The 25567-nt window shown below is 33.2% G+C and overlaps 1 protein-coding gene across 1 annotated transcript in view; it reads left to right on the forward strand.

Moving 5' to 3' along the window:
* The first annotated feature begins 2155 nt into the window (after positions 1-2155).
* LOC127733309 (uncharacterized) overlaps positions 2156-25567 on the forward strand; it is a 41760-nt gene continuing 18348 nt past the window's right edge. The window contains exons 1-7 of the mRNA XM_052242680.1: positions 2156-2355; positions 4002-4200; positions 9151-9219; positions 11446-11505; positions 17770-17813; positions 21389-21485; positions 22726-22834. Of these exons, the coding sequence (XP_052098640.1) occupies positions 2323-2355; positions 4002-4200; positions 9151-9219; positions 11446-11505; positions 17770-17813; positions 21389-21485; positions 22726-22834 (611 nt within the window). The 5' untranslated portion in view covers positions 2156-2322. The remainder of the gene's footprint in view (positions 2356-4001; positions 4201-9150; positions 9220-11445; positions 11506-17769; positions 17814-21388; positions 21486-22725; positions 22835-25567) is intronic.

Genomic DNA, 25567 nt, shown 5'->3' on the forward strand with positions numbered 1-25567 from the left:
TTATTTTAAACTTCTTTTAATAAGTGGCATTTCTATGACTGACATTCTGCATCGGATAACCAAGGGTAACATTAGGTCATACATCACAAATTACCGGTATGGTATCCTTCGACTGAAATATAGCCCAAAAAATGTTAGATATGTAAATTTGCGCATTGCTGTTCGCCTCCGATCATAACGGCGTCGAAATTCTATACTGCGACTGCTAACAATGAAATGACACGTATACCACGTAACATTCATCCACAATGTTTTCCCTTTTAAAGTGTTTAACGTTATACTTATAGTATAAGCCGAATTCACTATTCGATATCTTGACTCAATGGACGATTTGTCTTTGGAAATGCACAGGACTGTTGATGTCGCTTTCTATGCAGTGCTTATTGTGCCCCGCGCGACGCGTTGCGTTCCCATGACCTCGAATTTTAATTGAAAGGAAGATATTTTGGTATTCAGGCAGAAAATAGATTATTTCTTATGAAGCAATAATCTTTGAATCTGATGATTGGTTAATTACCAGGGTGTAAGTAACACCCCACCCCAGTTCACCCTGGGATAAAATGTTGCCACATTTAAAAAATGAAATTTTGCAAAAATTAAAAAAAAATGTAAAATTACAACTTAAAATTTTTTTTTTTTTTTAGAAAAGTGAATACAAATATTTTGTAAAATTTCAAGAACATTTTTTTCTTCAAAATTCAGAAATTTCCGATTTTGTTTTTTTTCCCAAAAAATTCCCGAAGATAAAAACAAAATAAAAAAAAGGTTATATTTGACAATGCGCAGCAACAAATGTGTTGAAAATGTGTAGTAGAAGAATTTTTCAATTTTATTCCACGGTATGAAATAACTAAAGGAACGCTTCATAAGAAATAAATTTGCTCTCTTGGTGCAATCAGGGGTGTACGGCTGTGCCTCAGGGTGTATGAATTTACAACACCAGTGTAAAATTCTGTACACCCCTGATCACACCAAGATAACTAATAATATTCAAGTTGTTTAAAAATTCAGTTTAGGATAAACTCAATCTAAATAAAGAAAATAACGTGTGTAATATATTTGCTATAAAATAATACAATCCAGTTTCTATAACTAATTTATTAACAAGTACATCGTTTGATGGTCAGACTACAGAATGACAACATGTGTATAAGAACTTCAATTGATCTATTTAATTATGTTTATTTAAGAACGTGCAGACATGTGAGAGTTGCTGATCTGTCAATTATAATTACTGTAACAGATGATATGGTAATAAAGTGCGGTGAACTTTATAACAACGTGGTCTATCTTTATATTATCATTACGACTGTTTTTAAAAATACACACACACCACACAGAATATTTTTGTAGTTTCTTGATTTCCATCTTAGACATATATAAAGGAAAATAACTCAGATAATCTAATTTTATGAAGAAATATAAAGTGATTTTACATATTTTGTTTTGTAATAAGTCAAAGTTATTGAAAACGAATTCCACGACCCAAATTTTCTTAAAGCAAATTATAAGAGAGGGTGTGGATGGGGTTTACAGAATAGAGAACAATGGGCAAAAAAAAATAAAGAGTAGAGATAAATGGACAAAAAAAATAAAGAATAGAGAATAATGGGGTGCTAAAATATAAAGAATAACTGCAAAAATTAAAGAATTAGGTAAAAACATACTGATTACAGAAAAGAACAATGTCCAGAATACAGTTATCAAGTAGAATAGCCATTATTTTTAAAGATAAAGAATAATGAGATAAAAATAAAGAATACAGAAATAAAGGATCCCCACCCATACCGTAATAAAAGCTACCGTCTAATAATTTATTTAAAACATTATACAGCTTATTTTTCTTTCTATTTATATTTGGAATAGTATATTAACTAGTCAATATATTATGTCCCTGATTCACACAAGACTGGTTTGTCAATTGATGTATAATCTATAAAAAATCTGACAAATTTCAATAACCTTTAATAAAAAATTAGCTTGAAAAAAATCCAGGAATAATACTTTTTTTTAATATTTTTAAAAAAGCATGCTATACATAACATTATGGTAAAGTATTAAACAGTTCTACAATTTTAAATTTAGATCCACCATTTAACGGAACGGTTAATAACGGAAATGCGTTGTGTTTACGGAAATGGTGTCATGTTCTAGGTCTTTTCTAACGCAAGGGACGTCACCCTGTATTTTGGCGAAATATGTCATTTCAGGTCATTTTGACTAATGACTTTTTATAAATCTTGCATCTATAAATAGGACACTAGGACCAAGGATTTTCCATACTATCAAAATCCTTTGAAGGACACAGTTGAAAGATAAAAAATGGATGATACAGATTTACCCGTTACAATATCCGTTAGTTTTATACTTCAATTCAAAAGATCTTTAGTTCACTACTTTCATTTTAAATCATTGAGGCTTAATATACACCAAACTGTTATTTCTGGTTAAAAAAAAAACTCGCATGCATGCAACTGTAGATACCCGATCCAACTACCATATATATGGGTTCTAAACCTCACAAGTCTCGTGATAGTCGAGTAACAGAGTAACGTTGTCTTGTACATGTAGATCATAATGTGCCAAATAATGTTATTTCAAATCTGGACAAGACTTACTGTTGGACATCTCTTAATGTGTCATATGTCTCTGAAATTTTGATAAGGTCTTTGTGAATGTCTTTCCAAAATCTGTAGAGATAGTACACAAGGGCGGATCCAGAAATTTTCATAAGGGGGGGGGGGGGGGGGGGGGGGGGCCACTGACTGCCTAAGAGGGGGCCCGTTTCAGTCATGCTTCAGTGATTCCCTATATAATCAACCAAATTTTTCCCACAAAAGGGGGGCTGGGGCCCCCTGAAAAACCCTCTAAATCTGCCTCTGGTACAAGAGAATGGTAACAGGTCTATTTGTCATGGTTCTCAAATGTTCTTTTTGCTCTTAAAAGTGGGTTGTTTTTGCTATGGATTGTCGAGAATACGTGAATAAAGGAAGAAAATGTTCTACATGTTATAAGTTGTAATCTATGTAGAATGCCAAAGTATACAAGTGTGTAGCGTCACAAAATCTTTACGTTATAATATATGAAATAAGTGACGTTCCCACGTTGTGTTTGTGCCGTATTTACAACATTCTGGGGGCAGTAAAAAGATAAAATTCTGTATACAATACAATCTCAAATGTGAATAAGAAATTATAAATAAAAAATATCTGGACGCTTGGAAATCAAAGTCTCTATGTATAGAATTAATGTCTGTATAGTGGTATTAAAATTTGACACTTAGCGCTTAATAACATTAAATTAATAGTCATAAACCAGTCTAAAACAAGATCAACCAATCAACAAACATAAAGATAACTTCAGTGTAACAAAGACAGTTTGAAATACCAATACTTTGCAAAGCAATCGAAAATTGGATTAAACTACCATTCAGAAATATCAAACCAAAATTCCATTGACAACTTCAAGGATGCACACACTAATGAAGTTCTCCATGAAACATTCTCTTACCTTAGCTAAATGTGCATATTTTTTATCTAATTAATTAGAATAGGATATTTATTAACTTTAAAAAGTGTTTTGCATATTGTGTACTAAAATACATGTAAAAGTACAAACCATAACAATGAATTGTATTATACTAATGTGATTGAGACATATGGGGACTGGTACCAGTATTTTATGTATCTATAATGCATGTAAAATATGAATATGAATTATATAATTTAAAAAACACATACAAAAGAGGAGCTATAAGATCTCAAAGTTCAGTATTCAATGTAAAAGATGAATATAAGAAATGTGCCAAAAGTAAGAATATTTACAACGTATAAAAAGTAACCCAACTGGTGGTCAAACTATTTCATAAAAATAATTCAAAATTAAGACAACAATGTCAACAATGTGGCAAATCAAGATACATTGTATGCTTTATTTTTGGGTTGTTTTTTTTTTAATATAGAGTTTTTTTTACAAGTATAATATTTCTTCTAAATTTACAGATGCGTTCCATCAGTGACTATTTTATTTGCTCAATATGTATGTGTTCAATGAAAGAGACACACATGACAAAATGTGGCCACAGATATTGTGTAAAGTGTATACAAGAATGGGTGGATCGAAGGCACAAATGTCCATGCTGCAACACAAATCTAGACAAAGATCAGCTCATTAAAGACCACCAGTATGATAGTCTTATTAGTAAGTGGTGACTGTCTAAAAAGTCTATTCTAAAAAAAGAACAAGTAATTAAGTAAAACGGCCATTGTAAAGTTCTTATTGGTTTGTGATGAAATTATTGGCCATATTGTAATACTTTTAATAAAAGGGAAGATCTCATCACATCACCGCCATATAGCCTTTTGCATTGATGCAGCATTAAGCAATAACCAATTAATGAATCAATCAATCAATAAACCCAAGACAACAGATAGAGTACAGGTACTAATGATAATGTGATTTTGTTAAATTCCCCCATTTCTGATGTTGATCACAATTTAAAAGGTTGATAGCTGATGATTTAGAATTAGAATACTGATTTACAACGCAGACATTATCTTTTCAATAATTCTGAAATACCTTTTTAGCTCACCTGGCCCAAAGGTAAGAATACTAATAGGAATAGGGAATAATTATTAGCAGGATAAGATCTACAAATATGTCAACAAGACTGAAATTATCAGTTAACTCTTTATAGAGTTATTCCCCTTTAATGATGATTTTTATGCCCCCGTCGTATCGGAGGGGGCATTAAGTTTTACCCTTGTCCGTCTGTACATAGGTACGTACATACGTCATTATGAAACTTATACACAATGCTAATTAAAACAAAACACAGATCATGTTTGAATTTTGGTGGCGTCACTTTAACCGTTCTAGAGTTATGCCCCTTTATAAATGGAAAAATTGCAAAATTTTTAGTTTCCGTTATCTAACTTAAGTTTGCCTCAACCAAATGTTATGAAACTTATACACAATGCTTATTACCACAAAACACAGATCAAGTTTGAATTTTGGTGGTATCACTTAAACCGTTCTAGAGTTATGCCCCTTTAGAAATAGAAAAATTGCAAAATTTTAAGTTTCCATTCTGCAACTTAAGTTTGCCTCAACCAAAAGTTATGAAACTTTTACACAATGCTTATTACCACAAAACATAGATCAAGTTTGAATTTTGGTGGGGTCACTTTAACCGTTCTAGAGTTATGCCCCTTTATAAATGGAAATATTGCAAAATTTTTAGTTTCTGTTCTCTAACTTAAGTTTGCTTCAACCAAATGTTATGAAACTTATACACAATGCTTATTACCACAAAATACAGATCAAGGTTGAATTTTGGTGGGGTCACTTTAACCATTCACGAGTTATGCCCCTTTATAAATGGAAAAATTGCAAAATTTTTAGTTTCCGTTCTCGCCTTAAGTTTGCCTAAACCAAATGTTATGAAACTTTTACACAATGCTTATTACCACAAAAAACACAGATCAAGTTTGAATTTTGGTGGGGTCACTTTAACCATTCTAGAGTAATGCCCCTTAATAAATGGAAAACAATGCAAAATTTTTAGTTTCTGTTCTTTAACTTGAGTTGCCTCAACCAAATGTTATGAAACTTATACACAATGCTTTTTACCATAAAATACAGATCAAGCTGAATTTTGGTGGTGTCACTTTAATCATAATTGAGTTATGCCCCTTAAAAAATCGAAAAATTGCAAAATTTTTAGTTTCTGTTCTGCAACTTAAGTTTGTCCCAACCAACATTATGAGACCTATACACAATACTTATTACCACAAAACTCAGATCAAGTACAAATTTGGGTAGCGTCACTTTTATCGTTCTTGAGTTATGTCCCTTTATAATGTTGTATGCAAGCGGGGGCATCATCTGTGTCCATGGGGACACATTCTCCATTTATTTTTCTTCAAAGTGGCTATTGTTGAAGATGCAGGTGAGGGATACTGGCTCTAGTTTGCGTTTTGCCTTATATGAAAATTAAAATAGATAAATAGAAATTTAAATAGCAAAAATGATCAGCAAGGCAAGATCTACAAACAAGTCAAATTTTGCCGATATAGTTAAAAGACTGTCCCTCTTTATAGGAGTGATTGCCCTTGAATTAGAATTTTTTAACCTCTTTTGTGTTTAGAGCAAAAACTAAAGAAGATAGAGAGAAACTAAACAGGCAAAACGATCAGCAATTCAAGTTTAACAAGACAAGATCAACAAAATAGAGATTTTTGTCATGAATTCTATTCTCGTCTACAATGTTGGAGAGTGTCCATTGTTGAATATGCACAAAGACCTAGGTGAACAACACAGGCTCTTTAGAGCCTCTAGTTTTTATACGACCGCAAAATAATTTTGTGGTCGTATATTGGTATGACGTTGGTGTCGTCATCGTCGTCGTTGTCCGAAGACACATTGGTTTTTCGCACTCTAACTTTAGTTTAAGTGAATGGATCTCTATGAAATTTTACCATAAGGTTCAATACCACAAAAGGAAGGTGGGGATTGATTTTGGGGGTTATGGTACCAACAGTTAAGGAATTAGGGGCCAAAAAGGGGCCAAAAATAAGCATTTTTGTAACTTCCAGACATAACTTGTGTGTTAGTGTATGGATCTCTCTGACATTGTACCACAAGGTTCCATATCACAAAGGGAATGCTGGGATTGATGATGGGGGTAATTGCCTCCAAATTTTAGGAATTAGGGGCCAAAAACAAGCATTTTTCTAGTTTCATGACAATAACTTGTGTGTAAGTGTATGGATCTTTATGAAATTGTACTACAAGGTTCCATATCACAAAGGGAAAGCTGGAATTGATTTTGGGGGTAATTGCCCACAACGTTTAGGAAAAAGGGGCCAAAATAAGCATTTTTCTAGTTTCCAGACAATAACTTGTGTTCAAGTGTATGGATCTCTCTGAAATTGTACTGCAAGGTACCATACCACAAAGGGAAGGCTGGGATTGATTTTGGGGGTAATTCCCTAGAAATTTGAGGAAATAGGGGCCATAAAGGGGCAAAAAAACAAGCATTTTAGTTTCAGGACAATAACTTGTGTGTAAGTGTATGGATCTTTATGAAATTGTACTGCAAGGTTCCATATCACAAAGGGAAAGCTGGGTTTGAGTTTGGGGGTAGTTGCCCTAAATGTTTAGGAATTTGGGGCCAAAAAGGGGCCAAAAAACAAGCATTTTTCTAGTTTCCAGACAATAACTTGTGTTCAAGTGTACGGATCTCTCTGAAATTGTACAGTGACGGTCTATACATGTGAATCTCCCGACGGGAGTACAGTAATCCTGTTTTCAGGGGTCTCCTCCCGACCTACCGTTGAAGACAAAAAAAATCCTGTGTATGAAATATTTCTTGAATGAAAAATTTCAGCCCAACATATCTGGTGTAACTGACATTACCTGAGGTTATATTTTACCTGTAAATCAATTAACATGCATAATTATTTGGCTTCACTTGTCACCTTGGGTGTCAAACATACTGGTAATCAACGATTTTTACCTCAGGCTAACTGCCGTTGTGTAATAAAACTTTGTGTATTTAAAATGAATGTTGGGTTACTTCCCTTGATTTATTCTGTTTTAAGTTACTTTCCTTTAAATAATGTAAATTTTTAAAAGAATATAAATAAGATATAAATTGAACAAATAATCATAAAAGGATGGTAATTAAATGATTTTAAATGTCTTAGGACAAATAAAAAAATAATAATTTGAAAATTATTTGAGGGTTCTATACTTCCTTTCAAGGCTTAAATTGAAATTTATATAATAACTATGACCCATGATTAAAGATTGGATGTGTTACTTATCACGCATTAAAAATCTACTTGCATAAAGATAAAAATAAAAGATCTACTTGCAGATAGATAAGCAAAGGTTCTGATTGCAAAGAATAATGGTAAAAAAGATATTACCTAAAAAATTTAAAGAACATACTAAAAAAGAAGAATGTTAGATTGAACAAGTTGAACGTTTAAAAAGATAGAGAAAATTTATAAGTACAAGGGTACTATAAACATAATACATTCGGATGGAAAGTTGAAGAAAACACACTTTAACAGACAATTTCTACAGCACACGGTTACATTTACGACAGAATTTATGTCGATTAAAAACCCCCTGATCTGAGTCCTAATCTCCTGACCAAAATTTCCCAAACTCCTGATCTTAGTTTCACAGTCCATCACATGTACAGTACTGCAAGGTACCATACCACAAAGGGAAGGCTGGGATTGAGTTTGGGGGTGATGAATCATAAGGGGGTTCAAAAAATTTGGGGGGGCGGGATTTTTTTTCCTTTTTTTTCTTTAAAATTTTCCATTTTAAATTGGTTATTTCTGATTTATATATAAAAGCAAATAATAATGATATGGTTTGAATAGATAAATTAAAAATTTTTAAGTTCTTAGACCACATTCTTTCTGTGTCAGAAACCTATGCTGTGTCAAATATTTAATTACAATCCAAATTCAGTGCTGTATCAAGCTTGAATGTTGTGTCCATACTTGCCCCAACTGTTCAGGGTTCGACCTCTGCGGTCATATCAAGCTGCGCCCCAGCGGAGCATTTTATTAATATATATTCTATTAATGAAATATGCATCACAAAAAGCATGAAAATAATTTCAGATTGAACTACCCTATAGTGCCTTGTTTCACAGTATTAAAAGAATTAGTGAGGTTATTTGTACTGAATCACCTAACACATGCCTAAAGAGACATTTTCACGTGTGGTTAAAATTTAGGGGTACCATAAGTGGTTCAGTTTTCTGCAATTTAACAAACCCTGACTGATGCTTTCTGTTGCAGCTTCACCATTTCAGTTCTTTGCAAATATTTCATAATTCCATAGTGTTAACATAAATGGTTAAGGTCATGAGTCAATTATTTAAAAAGTTACATGTTCAATACCATTACACATAAGTCAATTATTAAAAAGCCACATGTTCAATATCATTACACAGATGTTTTGTTTACATATCATAAATGTTTTCCTCACTTTGAGAAATACATGTATTGTTATTATATTGTAAAATTTTAATTGTCAGAGTAATATTTTTAGCTGATAAAAAAAATTACATGTACATTTGAACATTGAAGATTAGAATTTCACTAATTTCTGTACTTTTAGGTGCTATACTTAAAGAGAAAGAGAAATCTGAAGAAACATATTTTGAATCACTTATTCACTCCAGTTCAGGTAATTTATTAGTCCATATTCTCCTGGATAATAGTTGCCATAGATAACTTGAAGCTAACCTTAACAAAACATTGACAACAAGGAAATGTTCAGCTGTAAATAAACGTGCCTTTATTTATGCATGTACTAGTTTCAATTTATTACTTTGTTTTTTAATTGAATTAAGCCAGTTTTTAGCTCACCTGGCCCAAAGGGCCAAGAGAGATTTCTCATCACTTGTCTTCCGTCGTCGTTAGTCGTCCATTCAATTTTACAAAAATCTTCTCCTCTGAAACTACTGGACCATATTTAACCAAACGTTGCTACAATCAGCATTAGGTATCTAGTTTTTAAAATGTGTCCGATGACCCTACTTGCCAACCAAGATGGCTGACATGGCTAAAAAAAGAATTTAGAGGTAAAATGCAAATTTTGTCTTTTATTTGGAAAACTGTTTGAGAAAATCTGACAGGGGCACAAATGTTCAGAATGTTGAGCTCTACCAACTGTCAGGCCTCTTCTTATAGGAGTATTGCCCTCAAATGACAAATTTTACCATTTTTTTCATTTTTGCCTATTATCTTGAAAACTATAATAAAAGAGAAACTTTTAATAACAAAAATGATCATTAAGAAAAGTTCAACTAATAAGCGTCATGGTCTAATTCGTCAATCGACTCTTTATTAGAGTGATTACCATTTAATGATGTTTTTTACCAATTTTTTGCATTATTGCTTTATATCTTAAAAATTATAATAGATAGATAGAAATTTAAATAAGCAAAAATGATCAGCAATACAAGATCTACTACAAAGATAATATGGAGGAAATCGTCCTATGACTCCTTATTGGAGTTATTGCCCTTTAATGACAATTTTTACCAATTTTTTTGCTTTTTTTCTTTTATGATGAAAATTATCATAGATAAATAGACACTTTGAATAACAAAAATGATCAGCAAGGCAAGATCTACTTACAAGTCAATTTTTGCATGTATAGTTAGTAGACTGTCACTCTTTATATGAGTGATTGCCCCTAAATGAGGATTTTGTTCACCCTCTTTGGTGTTTTGAGTAAAAACTAAAGAAGATTTAGAGAAACTAAACAGACTAAATGATCAGCAATACAAAATGAACAAAAAAGAGATTATTGTCATGAATTCTTTTCTCATCTACAATGTTGGAGAGTGTCCTTTGTTGAATATGCACATAAACCAAGCTCTTTAGGGCCTCTAGTTGCCTTTTATCTTGAAAACTATTATAGATAGAGAGAAACATTAAATTGCAAAAATGATCAGCAAGACAAGATCTAGGATTAAGTATGCATGGTTGTAATTGTCAGTAGACTCCTTATTGGAGTTATTGCCCTATAATGATGATTTTTACCCTTTTTTTTTTGGTTTTTCCTTATATGATTAAAATTATAATAGATAAATGGAAACTATAAATAGCAAAAATGATCAGCAAGATAAGATCCACAAACAAAAATTATCAATAAGGCAAGTTCTACTAACAAGTCAAGTTTTGCCGATATAGTTAGTAGACTGTCACTCTTCATAGGAGTGATTGCCCTTAAATGAGGATTTCTTTACCCTCTTTTGTGTTTTGAGCAAAAACTAAAGAAGATAGAGAGAAAATAAACAGACGAAATGATCAGCATTACAAGATCAACAAAAAAGAAATTTTTGTCATGAATTCTATTCTTGTCTTCAATGTTGAAGAGAGTCCATTGTTGATTATGTATATAGACTTAGGTGAGCGACACAGGCTCTTTAGAACCTCTAGTTTAGTGTTTCATCAGAACACACTGAGCAATGCCTTTTTATTATATCTCCTTACTTCAATTTTGTTCTACTGAGCCCACTAGAAAATTCCTTTTCATGGCAGGCTTTTTTATGTTGAATTGTGTGACCTTGCATATATGATGTTATCCATGAGGTCATGTTCAATATAGTGACAACTCTGACCTGACGATATCAATTACTTTTTGGTCTGACATGCATAGAAACAAAGACATAGATCAAGGTAAACACTCATTAATACTATACTAAATCCATTATTAGAATAAGTAGGCTTTCTGGTCCTTTTTAAAGCTTTGAAAAAATTGGCACAAATTTTCATTATAAAAAAAATTCGGTTTTCAAATCAGAAGTACATTTTTTGTCATTATATATGTGTTTAATAACTTTGTAAAAATTACCAGCTTAGTTCAATGCATAACAAAAAAGATGATTTTTTTTATTTTCAGGTGAAAATTGTATAAAAATGGAAGAAATAAAATTATCACCTATTGAGGCAGTTTTCAAAAGTAAGTAATTTTTTTCCCCGTTCTGAAAGGAGGGAGTTAAGCGGTTTATGTCTGATGCATAACCACTTCCCTTTTTATGCCCCCGCCTTAGCGGAGGGGGCATTAAGTTTTACCCTTGTCCGTCTGTACGTACGTCCTTCTGTACGTCCCAAAATTGGTTTCCATTCTCTAACTTGAGTTTGCCTCAAACAAATGTTATGAAACTTATACACAATGCTTATTACCACAAAACACAGATCAAGTTTGAATTTTGGGGGTGTCACTTTAACCGTTCTAGAGTTATGCCCTTTATAAATGGAAAAATTGCCAAATTTTTAGTTTCCGTTCTATAACTTAAGTTTGCCTCAACCAAATGTTATGAAACTTATACACAATGCTTATTACCACAAAACACAGATCAAGTTTGAATTTTGGAGGCGTCACTTTAACCGTTCTAGAGTTATGCCCCTTTAAAAATTGAAAAATTGCAAAATTTTTAGTTTCCATTTTGCAACTTAAGTTTGCCTCAACCAAATGTTATGAAACTTATACACAATGCTTATTACCACAAAAAACAGAGCAAGTTTGAATTTTGGTGACGTCACTTTAACCGTTCTAGAGTCATGCCCCTTTATAAATCGAAAGATTGCAAAATTTTTAGTTTCCATTCTGTAACTTAAGTTTGCCCCAACCAAACATTATGAAACCTATACACAATATTCATTACCACAAAACTATGATCAAGTACAAATTTTTTGTTTCTGTTTTCTAACTTTAGTTTGCCTCAACCAAATGATATGAAACTTATACACAATGCTTATTACTACATAATACAGATTAAGTACGAAATTTGGTGGCAACACTTTTACCATTCTTGAGTTATGTCCCTTTATAAACATAAAAATTGCTGAATTTTTTAGATTGTCTCAACCAAATGTTATAAAACCTATACACAACCGTTCTAGAGTTATGCTTGTTTACAAATAGAAAAATTGCTAAATTTTTAGTTTCTGTTCTCTACTTTAGTAAGCCTCAACCAAATGTTATGAGACTTACACACAATGCTTATTACCACAAAACTCAGATCAAGTTCAAATTTGGGTAGTGTCACTTTTACCGTTCTTCAGTTTTGTCCCTTTATAACTATATGATATGCAAGCGGGGGCATCATCTGTGTCCACATGTGGACACTATCCACATTTATTGTCAAATATTTATATATTTTTACACTTAAGCTTTCAATACCTCATGTGGACAGGTGCATTTTCAGATTCATCCCTCATCCACCCCGGTATTGAATATTTGTATATTTAACTCATAATGACTATATATGAAGTTTTAACCCTTACCATGCTGAATTGTTTTCAGAAATTGTCTAATTTTCGATTATTTGCAAAAATATGCAAATTATATGCAAATGAGCTGTACCCTGATGCTGATGCATATTGATTGCATTAAATCTAAGATAGGGAATCACGGGGTGGGGTGGTCGGGGTGAGGAGGCGGGGAGGGTGGGCTGTAATTTGCCCCAAACGTGGTCCTCAGGTGCAAAAGGCGTCAATTTTGACGTTTTTACGTTCTTTTTCTCGTCTTGGAAGTCCGAGGGATGCAAAAGGCGTCAATTTTGACGTTTTTACGTTCTTTTTCTCGTCTTGGAAGTCCGAGGGATGCTAATAGATGCATCAAACTGTAGTTTGCATGTAGGGTGGACCCCAGTGAACACATTAATCACAACAGTTGTTAGGTCGGAGTGAAACTGATCTGGGTACACCAGTCTAAAAAAGGTCATTTGCACCAAAATTCTAAAAATTTCCGACTTTTTCCGATTTTTTACTTTAACTGGACCTGCAACCGGAAGTAGTCGTTGCCTAGGCGTATTTTGATAATAGACACGATCAGTAGTTATATGCCTTGGGGTTCAGGCCTCACAACTTCGTGTTTCAGACCTCGAAGGTAAGCCCACCCCTCCAAATAACCCAATTTTGTCCGATTTCAATTTTCCAAGTTCGTATTTGAGCTCAAAATGAACATTTAAAGTGAGAAAGATGACAATTAATGGTGTAAGATTAAGGAAACATGCATACATTTCGAATTAAATGGCATTACGTTGACCTCCAAATGTATGGAGCGCCATTGGTGCCAAATAACGGTGGTCTGGGTACGGCCGTAATATTACAGCCCCGCATGGTAAGGGTTAATAATCAACAAAAATTAAAAAAAAGTTTAAAGCGTTTTTGAGCAAACCAGTGTATCTGAAGGCCTTGATAACCTATGTAGGCCTCAAATATGATGAAAAAAGATCCTAATTGGAGCTAAAACTGAAAAAAATTGATTTCTAACCCCAGGGATATTAACCCTTACCATGCTGAATTGTTTTCAGAAATTGTCTAATTTTCGATTATTTGCAAAAATATGCAAATTATATGCAAATGAGCTGTACCCTGATGCTGATGCATATTGATTGCATTAAATCTAAGATAGGGGATCACGGGGTGGGGTGGTCGGGGTGAGGAGGCGGGGGAGGGTGGGCCGTAATTTGCCCCAAATGTGGTCCTCAGGTGCAAAAGGCGTCAATTTTGACGTTTTTACGTTCTTTTTCTCGACTTGGAAGTCCGAGGGATGCTAATAGATGCATCAAACTGTAGTTTGCATGTAGGGTGGACCCCAGTGAAAACATTAATCACAACAGTTGTTAGGTAGGAGTGAAACTGATCTGGGTACACCAGTCTAAAAAAGGTCATTTGCACCAAAATTCTAAAAATTTCCGACTTTTTCCGATTTTTTACTTTAACTGGACCTGCAACCGGAAGTAGTCGTTGCCTAGGCGTATTTTGATAATAGACACGATCAGTAGTTATATGCCTTGGGGTTTACACTATTTGTCCAAGTTTCAGGCCTCACAACTTCGTGTTTCAGACCTCGAAGGTAAGCCCACCCCTCCAAATAACCCAGTTTTGTCCGATTTCAATTTTCCAAGTTCGTATTTGAGCTCAAAATGAACATTAAAAGTGAGAAAGATGACAATTAATGGTGTAAGATTAAGGAAACATGCATACATTTCGAATTAAATGGCATTACGTTGACCTCCAAATGTATGGAGCGCCATTGGTGCCAAATAACGGTGGTCTGGGTACGGCCGTAATATTACGGCCCCCGCATGGTAAGGGTTAATAGCATTTTTCTCAGAAACTACAAATCAGATCTTCATGAAATTTGGTATCAAGCTTCATGTGAGCTATACTTGGTATCAAGCTTCATGTGAGCTATACTTAGTATCAAGCTTCATGTGAGCTATACTTGGTATCAAGCTTCATGTGAGCTATACTTGGTATCAAGCTTCTTGTGAGCTATACTTGGTATCAAGCTTCATGTGAGCTATACTTGGTATCAAGCTTCATGTGAGCTATACTGTCTGATGCATTTTGAGATTCATTATAAAAATAAGGAGATGTGGTGTGATTGCCAAAGATACAACTATCCACCAGAGTTCAAATGACGAAGTTTAAAGCAATTGCATGTCACCATACTTCTTTCAACAATGAGAAAAACCCATACTGCATTACAAGTTATAAAAGCTCCATTGCTCATCTACTTCCTATTTCCTAAATATTATTATACTCCTACTCATAATGGCCACGCATGAATTATGTCACATTTTTCTCACTAACTACAAATCAAGGCTTTCGAAATTTGGAATTTACCTTCGCTTGAGCATGCATTACTTTGCGGTGCAATTTTACAACAATGACTCATCAACCATGTTTAACGAATACTTATTTAGGGTATCATTAGTGAGCAGTAGCTCATAGTTTAGCTTGTTTATGTTGGTATAAGAATGAAGTTCACCAATTTGTAATGGTTCTATCAATCTTCTGATCAGTAAGACCTTTTTCCAGAGAGCCATGTTCATTTCATTTTATTGTTTTTTATAACCCTGCTTACTGAAGTAGTGATATATAGCAATCATTATAAACCAGATAAGGATTTCAATGAAATTTCATGATATCTTTAGTATCTGACATCATTATGCACCTCCTATTTCTTTTTCTGTATGATCCAAATGGTTTTGGTAGTTTCGCATAGCAAGACATGGGCAGTGTCATATCTGCAAACGGGTTAGACATCTTATATCCACAACTCCTTATATGATAATTACCTTGTTTCAATGAATCTTAAATATACTGCCATTATGCATCTCCTATTCTATTTTTCCATATGAGTAAGGGGGTTTTAAGCAGCACTACAGTGACTTTGCCATATCTATTCAAATTGTGGAGCATGGGTTTGACATCATTTCTAATTGCAGCATTTCATTTTTATACGCCCGTTTACGGGACGTATTATGGTATACCGTTGTCCGTCTGTCCGTCCGTCCGTCCGTCTGTCCGTCTGTCCGTCCGTCGTCAACATGTCGGACATTAACTCAAAAACCCTTTAACCAATTTGCATAAAACTTTGGTGAATTGTTTATTTCTATTGACGTGAGCTCCCTTTTTGTTTTTTATAAATTTTAGATTTTACGTTTCCGAGTTGTGGGGTTTTATTCATTAAAAAATGGGGGATTTTCCAGTTTTCGGACAATAACTCAAGAATGCTTTCACCAACTTGCAAGAAATTGTGGTGAATTGTTTATATCTATTGACATGATCTCCCTTTTGATTTTTATATATTTTAGATTTTATGTTTCCGAGTTACAGGTTATTATTCATAAAAAAAGGGGGATTTTCCAGTTTTCAGACAAAAAATCAAAAATGCTTTCAGCAGTTCTTATGAAACTTTGGTGAATTGTTTATATCTATTGATGTAAGCTCCGTTTAGAATTTTATAAATTTTACATTTTACATTTCTGAGTTAGGGGGTTTTATTCATTAAAAAAAGGGGGGATTTTCCAGTTTTCAGACAATAACTCAAAAATGCTGTCAGCAATTCTCATGAAACTTTGGTGAATTGTTTATATCTATTGATGTAAGCTCCCTTTACATTTTCATAAATTTCTAATATGACATTGAGAATAAATTGAACTTTAATTGTTTATAGTCTGACAACAGATTTACTAAGTATTGCGCAACAGCTGAGTGTATTGCACAACACCAGGAAATCTTTAATTGAATATAAATTCAATTCATGTAACCAATTTCAAGTTCTTTGACTACATTTATTCAGAAACCTATAATAAGTCAAATATTTAATACAATCCAAATTCAGACCTGTATCAAGCTTGAATATTGTGTCTATTTTTGCCCCAACTGTTCAGGGTTGGACCTCTGCGGGCGTATCCAGCTGCGCTCAGCGAAGCAGTTTATTTAGTTTGTTTATTAACTTCCAGATCATATTTTAATTCATTTGATAAATATAGATTCTTTCATTGGTACCAGATTATCGGATTTATCCAATCCAGATAGTTAAAATTGATAATTTAACTATCGAGATTGGATAAATCCGATAATCCACGAGTAACTATGTGAGAATCTGTTTCTCTAATGATTGTCAAATAAATTTTCATTTTTGATAAACGAAAATCCCCCTTGAGTGTCTTCCACCTTTCCACAAAGTTGTCAATTTAATTAACATCTGTTAGCATATTTTGATTCATCCTGTGAGCTGATAAAGGGTATGACCCTTAAACTCATCCAATCATCTTCTGAGATCATCGGCAACCACACGTTAATTAAATTTTTTTATACAATGAGTCTGAAAAGGGTTAAATTGCCACAGAATTAGAGAAACTTGAAAATATAACAATGATCTAGTTCTTAACTCTTTTACTTTTCTTCGCTTAAATGTATTTATACTGGTATTTTGCAAAAGCTTTGATCTACAATATGTTTGAAGACATAACTGTACAATTCAGTGTTAAATTACCTGTACACAAAAAGACAAATGTTTGTCAGTCTACTAATGTTGAAATGTGAATAAAAGGATATGTATGGTTGAAATGTCAATGAAACAGCAACCGTACAACACAAAAACCTTAATGACATTAAGAGGTCAGTACGCTGTTCAACAGTAGGCAAGTGTCTACTCTTTATGTCAAGGTTTCCTTTAAAAAAAAAACTACAATATTAAGATGTAACAAAAGACAACCACTGACGAGGCTCTCACTTGTAATGTTGAATTTTAAATGTATATTTATATATTTATTTAATATTACAGCTTTTGAAACCTGATTGACATTTCCGTTTTGTCATTTTGACAATATAAGGATTGTTAAGTGAAAGCAAATTTCTTTTATCAGCATTTTATTTTTATGGCATAATCTGTAAAAAAAAATGTGATGTATTTCAGATCATTTGAAGGACAATTTAGGAGCTCATGAAAAATGTCTTCAGGTAAAAATTACATTTTTTATAAAAAAAATCTGTCTCTATTTTGAATTTTAAGAAAATTTCATTGAATGAAAGCAGAATGCAAACTGGACAGATTTTCATTTACCTTCAGTGAAGTTGTTTACCATTCTAAAGTTGCTGTCCACTTCCATACGACCTGTATCTGCATGAACATTTTTATTATACACATGACACTAAGTTTCTAGGGCAAATAATTTTATCCATGTCAACCCTTCAATCCATCAGTCATTCTGAAATCAAACTGTTGTTCTTTTTATTTGCCCTGCCTAGGATAGTAGGGAGCATTGTGTTTTCTGGTCTATGTTTGTGCATGTTTCTGTTCCTTTGTCTGTCCGTGTGTTGATTTGTGTGTCCTGTACCAGGTTATTTTTTATGTCAAGGTAGTTAACCATGAAGTTACAATCACATCAACTTGACATTAATACACATATATAAAAATAAGGAGATGTGGTATGATTGCCAATGAGACAACTATCCACCGCATGTTCATTATAGTGTGAACTTTTAAAATTATATGCCAAATTATGGTTTTGACTGTAATTTTACAGTTCATTGAACATTGATATGTGATCATTGGATATTGGTACTTTCTGGCATTTTTGGTAACAAATCAATTTTGCATTTTATTCTGGTTCACCTACTTTTCATGAAATTTAGGTGTTTGGACTTTAATGGTAAATTTCATGAAAATTAGTCTTCTCTGGACGTTTTTGATAATTCCAGCAGATTTGTAATTGATTTTTGATATTTTAGTGTATAATGATGACTTTCAGAACAAGTATGCTTTTCCTTCTTATTGACACAACTTTTTGAGATAAGGCTGCATGTTGGAGCAGTTAAAATGTACTGATTCATTTTGTTAGCTCACCGGGGCCCGAAGGGCCCCATGTGAGCTTGTGTCATCACTTGGCGTCCGTTGTTGTCCGTCGTCTGTCGTTGTCGTCTGTCGTCGTAAACTATTTAAAAAATCTTCTCCTCTGAAACTACTGGGCCAAATACCTTCAGACTTAAACTAAATGTTCCTTAGGGTATCTAGTTTATAAATTGTATCCGAAGTTTTGATTCATCGACAAACATGGCCGCCATGGCTAAAAATAGAACATAGGGGTCAAATGCAGTTTTTGGCTTGTATCTCAAAAACTAAAGCTTTTAGAGCAAATCTGATATTGGGTAAATTTGTTCAGTTGGTCAAGATCTATCAGCTCTGAAATTTTCAGATGAATCAAACAATCCATTGTTGGGTTGCTGCCACTGAATTGGTAGTTTTAACAAAATTTTGCAGTTTTTTGTTATTATTTTGAATATTATTATAGATATATATAAACTGTAAGCAGCAATAATTTTCAGCAAAATAAGATCTACAAAAAAGTTATATGACAATAATTGTCAATTGACCCCTCAAGGAGTTATTGCCCTTTAAAGACAATTTTACACAATTTGTTCATCAAGTTTGCTAACATTTAAAAATCTTCTCCTCTGAAACTACTGGACCAATTACCTTCAAACTTTAAATAAATGTTCCTTAGGGTATCTAGTTTATAAATTGTATCCGAAGTTTTGATTCATCGACAAACATGGCCGCCATGGCTAAAAATAGAACATAGGGGTCAAATGCAGTTTTTGGCTTGTATCTCAAAAACTAAAGCTTTTAGAGCAAATCTGATATAGGGTAAATTTGTTCAGTTGGTCAAGATCTATCAGCTCTGAAATTTTCAGATGAATCAAACAATCCATTGTTGGGTTGCTGCCACTGAATTGGTAGTTTTAACAAAATTTTGCAGTTTTTTGTTATTATTTTGAATATTATTATAGATATATATAAACTGTAAGCAGCAATAATTTTCAGCAAAATAAGATCTACAAAAAAGTTAATATGACAATAATTGTCAATTGACCCCTCAAGGAGTTATTGCCCTTTAAAGACAATTTTACACAATTTGTTCATCAAGTTTGCTAACATTTAAAAATCTTCTCCTCTGAAACTACTGGGCCAATTACCTTCAAACTTTAACTAAATGTTCCTTAGGGTATCTTGTTTATAAATTGTGACGTGGGTAAAATTGTTTAATTGGTCAAGATCTATCAGCCCTGAAATTATCAGACAAATCGAACAACCCATTGTTGAGTTGCTGCCACCGAATTGGTAGTTTTAACAAAATTTTGCAGTTTTTATTATGCCCCCGCCGTAGCGGTGGGGGCATTAAGTTTTACCCTTGTCCGTCTGTACGTACGTACATACGTACGTACGTCCGTCCGTACGTCCCAAAATTGGTTTCCGTTCTCTAACTTGAGTTTGCCTCAACCAAATGTTATGAAACTTATACACAATGCTTATTTTCACAAAACACAGATCAAGTTTGAATTTTGGTGGCGTCACTTTAACCGTTCTAGAGTTATGCCCCTTTATAAATGGAAAAATTGCAAAATTTTTAGTTTCCGTTCTCTAACTTAAGTTTGCCTCAACCAAATGTTATGAAACTTATACACAAGGCTTATTACCTACAAAACACAGATCAAGTATGAATTTTGGTGGCGTCACTTTAACCGTTCTAGAGTTATGCCCCTTTATAAATGGAAAAAATTGCAAAATTTTTAGTTTCCGTTCTCTAACTTAAGTTTGCCTCAACCAAATATTATGAAACTTATACACAATGCTTATTACCACAAAACACAGATCAAGTTTGAAATTTTGGTGGCGTCACTTTAACCGTTCTAGAGTTATGCCCCTTTATAAATGGAAAAAATTGCAAAATTTTTATTTTCTTCTAAATATCAAGTTATTTTTAAAATTGGAGTTATCTTCCTTTGTCCATGATTATAGTTGAATCAACTACAATGAATGCTTTATACAATGCAATGTTTAATTTTGACTTCCACTGATAAAACACAGATGAAGTTGAATTTGGGTAGTGTCACTTTAACCATTATTGAGTTATGTCCCTTTATAAATAGAAAAATTGCTGAATTTTTAGTTTCTGTTCTCTACTTAAGTTAGCCTCAACCAAATGTTATGAGACTTACACACAAAACTCAGATCAAGTTCAAATTTGGGTAGTGTCACTTTTACTGTTCTTCAGTTATGTCCCTTTATAACTATATGATATGCAAGCGGGGGCATCATCTGTGTCCACATGTGGACACTATACACATTTATTTGTTATTATTTTGAATATTATTATAGATATATATAAACTGTAAGCAGCAATAATGTTCAGCAAAGTAAGATCTACAAAAAAGTTAATATGACCAAAATTGTCAATTGACCCCTTAAGGAGTTATTGCCCTTTAAAGACAATTTTACACAATTTGTTCATCAAGTTTGCTAACATTTAAAAATCTTCTCCTCTGAAATACAGGTGAGCGATTCAGGCTCTTGAGAGCCTCTTGTTTATAAGTTCATCTAATTTACATCCGGTATCAAAGTTAGGTCATATGTCAATGTAAATTGATACAGAATCAGATGAGAGGGTCAGCTTTTTTGAGCCTCAGGATTATTTTAAAGTTTCATATCAAAATGTTTCTATATTTGTCTTATATGAGACAAATGTATATTACAGACACTTAAGAAACAGCTACATACAAGATTAAAGAAATTAGAAGAGGAATCACAGTCTGCAAGGGAAGAACTTAGAACACAGGGTTTATTTCAGACAGGTATTTTGGTATTGTATAGTAACTCAGGCAAAATTAAACTTTTGCTTGTGATTTTTCACTACCTTGACGTAGTACAACAACGTAGATGTTGTCAATGCTGTTGCATCAAAACAAAGTGAGAGCATGTAGAAAAAGAGATAGTTCCTTACAATTTTATACGCCCGTTTACGGGACGTATTATGGTATACTGTTGTCCGTCTGTCCGTCCGTCTGTCTGTCCGTCGTTAACATGTTGGACATTAACTTAAAAACGCGTCAACCAATTTACATAAAACTTTGGTGAATTGTTCATATCTATTGATGTGAGCTCCCTTTCGTATTTATAAAATTTAGATTTTACGTTTCTGAGTTATGGGGTTTTATTCATTAAAAAAGGGGGATTTTCCAGTTTTCGGACGATAACTCAAAAATGCTTTCACCAATTTGCAAGAAACTTTGGTCAATTGTTTATATCTATTGACATGAGCTCCCTTTTGATTTTTATAAATTTTAGATTTTATGTTTCCGAGTTATGGAGTTTAATTCATTAAAAAAAAGGGGGGATTTTCCAGTTTTCAGACAATAACTCAAAAATGCTTTCAGCAGTTCTCATGAAACTTTAAAGAATTGTTTATAATTATTGATGTAAGTTCCCTTGCAATTGTTATAAATTTTAGATTTTACACTTCCGAGTTATGGGATTTTATTCATAAAAAAGGGGTGATTTTTCTAGTTTTTGGACAATACCTTTAAAGTGCTTTGATCAGTTTTCATTAAACTTTGGTGACTGGTTTACATCAATTAAGATAACCTACCTTTAGTTTTTCACAAATTTCTGATATGACACTGAGAAGTTTTTGAACTTTATTCGTAAAAAATGCGACAGGCGTATCATGCGCTCATAGCGCAGCTGTTTATCTACTTTATTTACATGAAAAGTCAATGTAATAAAAAGAATAACTATTCCAAGATTTAGGAAAATATTCAACTTGTGACAGAACAACATGATAGTTCACTCATGTGTTAAGTAAATTCCTGAATTAATGTGTTGTTAGGTCACTCATTCAATATTATTAGATGTCGATTTCTTTGATTAGTTCCTCTATGATCATTTGAACTATTTCTGTTTTATTCATCATAAAGAAAAAAAAAATTAAATGATTAAAATTTTTGTCTTTTGTTCTAGCCCAGATTAAATATTTGAAATGAAGGGTCCATGTTGTGTAATGGAGAAAAATGATTTTTTTTATACTTTTTACAGATTTAGATCAAGAAAAAGGAAAAATAGACAACAATTTTACCAATCATAAAGCAGAATTGGAAAAGGAATTTGAAGCATGTTCTCAACTTATTGCTCAGGCTTATGACAAGTATGTATTACAAATTGTTAAATAATAATATAACACTAACTACTGGAAAAAACAAATAAAGCGAAAATTAATCTTCAATAATTAAGTATTTGTTAGGATAAATTGTGGACCTGTGTGGCAAATTGATTTTTCCAGTGAGCTGTTAGATGAGCTGAAAAGTGGAAATTGAAATTTTAAATTCTTGTATTCTCATTTAATTATGCTTCATATTAACTACAAGTATAATTTGAAATAACATGACAATACAATGTTGTGTCTTGAATTATAGGATTTATTTGCAAAGATCTATAGAAAAATTTATGGTTCACTTTGGAGCTTTCCTTATGAAAATTTATGTTATAAATCATAACAGTGCTGAAGCACTTACTACTGAGATGATGACAAAAGACCTTTCTTTGTCTGTGATATGTTAAAAAATTACAGAAAAGTTATTGAAAATTAACGCACCCTCTTTCACAGTTTTTGTAGAGCCTGCGGCTTTTGTCGAAGAAAGCTCAACATAGGGATAGTGATCAGGCGGCGGCGTTAGCTTACTACTTAAAAGTTTAAAATTTTAGATGGTGGAAGACCTGGATGCTTCATACTTTGTATATAGATGCTTTATGTTATGAAGTTTCTGTCTGTCATATGTACATGGTCCTTGACCTCATTTTCATGGTTCAGTGACTACTTGAAACATCAGTACCTAGAATCTATATGTCAAGACCATCATGTATTATTTGTGAAGTTGATACGGAATATTTATCAACAAGGTCTTGATATCTTCTGATGAACTTTTATAGAAAAAGGACGAGATTTCTTTGACATAACCCTAGTTCATCAACTTTCTGCTCAGACACTGGTGACGTTTTATATCTTGAGTAGCAGCTGCAAGCTCTTGAATACCAATTGAGTTGGGAAATGTATATCCCATATGCAGATGAAGTTGGTATATTGCTATTAAGGTGGGAGAAATTGATAATTTCAAAGTTAAAATCGCCTCATTTGTCATAGATTCTGATACTGATATGACCGCTTATGTCAAATTTGAGGTATAAGTCTAAAAATGAGGCGGAGGAAGCCGTGTCTGTTGTTTCTTAATTTCTAGTTCTGGAGGATATATTAATGGAACCCAATCAGAAAAATTTGGATTGTTAATGGAACATCATCAGTATATCTGAATGTGAAATTAAATGATCTGACTTCTTTGATCTTCTTGTTTTTTCACAAGTGTCTGAAGGAACTCAGACTCATATGAAAATATGAAGAGGTCAGCAAGGAGAGGCGCACACTTCCTTCCCATAGGAATGCCAACAATTTGTTGAAAAAGTCTTCCTCCAAATTCAACAAATATGTTGTCAATAAGAAAATCCAGCATACTGATCACTTGTGTGTTACCTTTTTGTTCACTTTTCACAAAATTTGCCATATGGTATCCCAAAGTAATAAATTTAAAGTGTATGCCACCATTTTTGTATTGAAAAACATTGTGAATTATTTCTTTTAGACGGTTTTTCAATTTCACATGCGGAATGGTGATATACAGGGTTGAAAAATCAAAAGTTTTGATAGAATTAATTTCAGAGAAATATCAAGATTTAAAATTATTCAGAAGTTCTTTACAGTATTTTAGAAAAGATTCTTACTTCCTCATGGGAGATTGGATTCACGAAATTCTTACAAAATATTTTTGGCTCCTGTCACTATAGAGAGTTAAAACCTATGGGTTCATTAAGTGCTTAACTTTTTAGCCCACCTGGCCCAAAGGGCCAAGTGAGCTCTTCTCATCACTTGATGTCCGTCGTTCGTTGTCAGTCGTCTACTGTCAACTTTTACAAAAATCTTCTCTGAAACTACTGGACCAAATTTAACCAAACTTGGCCACACTCATCATTAGGGTATCTAGATTAATTTGTGCCTGATGATGCAAGTTTTGTCTATTATTTCGAAAACCATTATAAATAGAGAAAATCTGACTTGAGCAAAAATGTTCTGAATGTTAAGCTCTACCAATTGTCCATATACATCAACACTGTCAGACGACTTCTTATAGGAGTTATTGCCTTTAAATGACAAAGTTTAACCATTTTTATACGACCGCAAAAATTAAAAATTTTTTGGTCGTATATTGGTATGACGTTGGCGTCGTCGTCGTCGTCGTCGTCCGGCGTCGTCCGAAGACACATTGGTTTTCGCACTCTAACTTTAGTTTAAGTGAATGGATCTCCATGAAATTTCACCATAAGGTTCAATACCACAAAAGGAAGGTTGGGATTGATTTTGGGGGTTATGGTACCAACAGTTTAGGAATTAGGGGCCAAAAAGGGGCCAAAAATAAGCATTTTTGTAACTTTCAGACAATAACTTGTGTGTAAGTGTATGGATCTCTCTGACATTGTACCACAAGGTTCCATATCACAAAGGGAAGGCTGCAATTGATTTTGGGGGTAATTGCCTCAAAATTTTAGGAATTAGGGGCCAAAAAAGGGGCAAAAAACAAGCATTTTTCTAGTTTCATGACAATAACTTGTGTGTAAGTGTTTGGATATTTCTGAAATTGTACTACAAGGTTCCATATCACAAAGGGAAAGCTGGAACTGAGTTTGGGGGTAATTGCCCGAAACGTTTAGGAATTGGGGGCCAAAAAGGGGCCAAAAATAAGCATTTTTCTAGTTTCCAGACAATAACTTGTGTTCAAGTGTATGGATCTCTCTGAAATTGTACTGCAAGGTACCATACCACAAAGGGAAGGCT

Source organism: Mytilus californianus, unplaced genomic scaffold, assembly GCF_021869535.1.
Source record: "Mytilus californianus isolate M0D057914Y unplaced genomic scaffold, xbMytCali1.0.p SCAF_3, whole genome shotgun sequence".
NCBI lineage: Eukaryota > Metazoa > Mollusca > Bivalvia > Mytilida > Mytilidae > Mytilus > Mytilus californianus.